This window comes from Uranotaenia lowii, chromosome 3 (assembly GCF_029784155.1).
Source record: "Uranotaenia lowii strain MFRU-FL chromosome 3, ASM2978415v1, whole genome shotgun sequence".
In the NCBI taxonomy this organism is placed as follows: Eukaryota; Metazoa; Arthropoda; class Insecta; order Diptera; family Culicidae; genus Uranotaenia; species Uranotaenia lowii.
In genome coordinates this window covers 359,173,673-359,177,136 of record NC_073693.1, presented here as the reverse complement: position 1 = coordinate 359,177,136, position 3,464 = coordinate 359,173,673, and the positions used below count along the sequence as shown (strand labels likewise).

General features: G+C 45.9%; 1 protein-coding gene across 1 annotated transcript; it reads left to right on the top strand.

Annotated features, from left to right (window-relative positions):
• The first annotated feature begins 1,371 nt into the window (after window positions 1–1,371).
• Window positions 1,372–3,073, top strand: LOC129756029 (uncharacterized). Its single transcript, XM_055752783.1, has one exon. The coding sequence runs from the start codon at window positions 1,511–1,513 to the stop codon at window positions 2,969–2,971; it is 1,461 nt and encodes a 486-aa protein (XP_055608758.1). The 5' UTR covers window positions 1,372–1,510; the 3' UTR covers window positions 2,972–3,073.
• The last annotated feature ends 391 nt before the right edge of the window (window positions 3,074–3,464 follow it).

Below are 3,464 nucleotides of genomic sequence, written 5' to 3'. Positions count from 1 at the left end.
CAAAAATACCTTTAGGAGGACGGCGAGCTATAAAATATTTTGACAGGGGGGCGGTAAACGAAAAAAAATTGAAAACCACCGAAAGACCATGAACTTCTGGCAAGATCTGTAAATCCTAAATCTGTTTTCCGTATTTTTTTCGATTTTTATTTCTTATCACAGTGTTTGATTGAATAGGTCAACATAATGTTTTGACTAACCTTCAAATTGGAGATTGATTTTGGAAAAAAAATAATACAGGTACATACATATGTATGTACTTGATTGTGTATTGTGATTCTACTTGGTTGAATAAATCTACTGAATCGAAGCAATCGAAAGATTCCTTTTTAGTTGCTTTGATTCAACATGTGTGTATTTATGAGTTCAACCATAATTTTCGTTCGAGCTTATACATCGTATATCAATAATTTCTATTAGATTTTTGATTCCATACCTTACTGACCTTGGAAAATATAGATAAAAATTATCATATTGATAAACATTAGGCATTGAACAATTTCAATAGCTTTATCTAAATTGATTTAAATCCGAAATTGAACTAACCGCCTAAGCTACTAAGCTCAGGTGCCAACGATGCCACCCATCAAGTGGACTTAGATTCCGAGCACGGGTCATGTATGCAAACGACCTCCGGTGATTAAATTATTATGATTCCAATCTCCACTACAACACCTGGTAGGGGTAGGATCTACTACCGAAAACAGGTGGAAGTGCTCCTCCGTGTTTTCTCACTGTTGTGTTTTGGTGTGCTCTCCTTTGATTGAATCTGCTGCCCGCCCGCTTTGGAAGGTATGTCGTCGTCCGGATTAATATTGACTGTCGAAAAGAGGCTGTACAGCAGCCATTAGTGTAGGTAGCCTATGTGTAGATAGTTTCGGAACGAAAGTAATGAATGGGGCTGGCGAAAATACTACACAACGCCGAAACAAGATCAACTGTCGCCGCACATGGCTTTCGGTTCAGTCTAAAAAATCTTTGGGGAGACCTGCTCTACCGGTTTGAGGTCTGGATTTTGGCGGTCACCAGGGCAGCACGACATAAACAAAAACCCATACAAGGAGGAAAGTGACATTGTCGTACTTGAGGCCAGGTCCTGCTGAAGTGGTCCAAACCAAACCAAACCGAAAATCGAACCAGTTCAGTTGCTGCATTGAGTCACTACTAATACCGTGGATTTTATTTAAGTTTTTGGGTGAGATTATGTAATCAGAAGGAGGTTGCTTGGATGAATTATTTTTGTGTATGAGTATGAGCAGCACTGAGCAGGACGGCATACAAACAACAATGAAAGCTGCTGCTAGGGGATGTTGAACCAGAAAAGTTGTTGCTGATGTCCTTCCTAGTTAGAGTCTATAAAACTGGAGCACTTTGAGTGTTCCTTGTTACTCGTGAAGTCGACTCGATAACGGCGCGGTTGGATTTCGTTTAGTGTTGCTCATTGTTTGATTTTTTTTGGGGAAAAACAAAAGTGTAGAGACAGATCGAATTCAGAAGTTGGTTTGGGACAATGAAATTTGTGATAGTGTTGAGTGTGGTGGCTGCGGCCTTAGCTGCGCCTGAAGGATACCACTATGAGGCTCCAGGAGTGACCAGCACCCTGTACTTCCCATCGGCTCCCAGTTACTCGGCGGAAGTTGCGGATGATTGTGAAGAACCGGCTCCACTGCCGATAGTGAACATTGAACATAAGCCACATGCGTCCTCGTACAGTCATCATCAGCAAACGTCGCACGTGTACACTGCCCCAGTGAAAACTTCCTCCCACGTGTATACTGCCCCAGTGAAAACCGTTTCCCAACAAGTGTATACAGCCCCAGTGCAAACTACTTCTCACGTGTACACTGCCCCAGTCAAATCTACCGTAGTTCAGCCCCTGAAAACTGTTGTGTCCTACGAAAAGGAGCAAAGCCATTCTTACCAAAATCAGCACGCCAGTTCCTACAGTTCTCAATCGTCTCTACGATCCGGAGGATGGGAAGAATCTAGCTCCCTTCATGCTGGACAATCCTCCCAGGCTGACATCTGGGGATCCGCCAATCTCGATAACCATCATCATCATCACCACCATCATGAATCTAGCGCTGCTTGGGTTAAGCCTCAGCACCACGTCGAAGAAGTTTATAAACACGTGTACGTCCATTTGCCGCCAGAGGACAAGGAAGAATACGAACCACCACGCATCATCCAGCCCCCGGCTCACAAGCAGAAGCACTACAAGATCATCTTCATCAAGGCTCCAACCCCACCAAAACCGAAATCTGTCGTCGTCCCACCACAGCCCCAGAACGAAGAAAAGACTGTCGTCTACGTGCTGCACCAGAAGCCAGAATCCCAGCAGGAAGTGATCGTCCAGAAACCAGAACCAGCCAAGCAAAACAAACCGGAAGTCTTCTTCATCAAGTACAAGAACAACAAAAAGGAAGAGAAACACGTTCATCACCACATCGCCTCAACCGTTGCTCCAATCTCCTACGTCAGCAGCACCGCCGCACCCGCCATCTCCTACACCACCGGAAACAGCGTCAAGGTCCTCGAATCGGAATACTCCGGGAACAGTTACTCCTCCTCCGGAAACAGCTTCTCCAGCAGCGGCGCCGAGAGCTACGTCGATTTCGGAAACAGCGACTTCTCCAGCTTCGGTAACTCCGGCCTCGGAATCATCAACGTCGACGCCGGCCACTACTCCTCCGGCATCCAGAGCACCACCGCCGCCCCGGTTCTCGTCTCCACGACCGGTTCCTACGTCAGCTCAACCCCTCACAGCATCGTGAGCAGCACTCTAGGAAGCGTCGGCCATGTGGCCATCAAAAATAGCGGCCTCAGCGGCTTCTCCAGCCGATCCAGCGCTAGCCAAAGCAGCAGCAGCAGCACAACCGTGGCCCCCAAGAAGAAGTGCCGCCGCTGTGCCAGCACCACCAGCGCACCTCTTCAGGTGCACGAGAACGCCTACGTCTCGAACGTCTTCTAGACTCGCTCAGCAGAAGACGACACGGAGAGATTGAGGGAGACATTTAGTAATCATTATTTACTGTTAGTAAGTGGTTTCAATAAATTGATTAGTTAATAAAAACCGTCGTCGTTTGGTTGCGTCACTCCCATCAATCCGAAAAGCCTCTCTATATTTCACGGGATGGAAAATCCATACCTCAACCCTGGGTGAGGAGAAGAATGATGGCGTATGTAACGGGATTAAGAAAAGTGAATGTCCTACGTTAAAACATATTAATGCGCAACTTAAATCGATCGTTCAACTAAGTTCGGCTCTTTGGGAGTTATGAGCGAAGATGCATCGCTTAATCGGTGGGTACCTTGTTTATCTTTCAGAAACAGGTAGCACAAATTTCTGCTGCCGATCTTAGGTGCTGGTGTATGAAATCCCAAAGTGATGTTTCCCCGATGACTCAGCAACGTTGTACACAACAAAACTGACAAAAATGACAAAAATGACAAAAATGACAAAA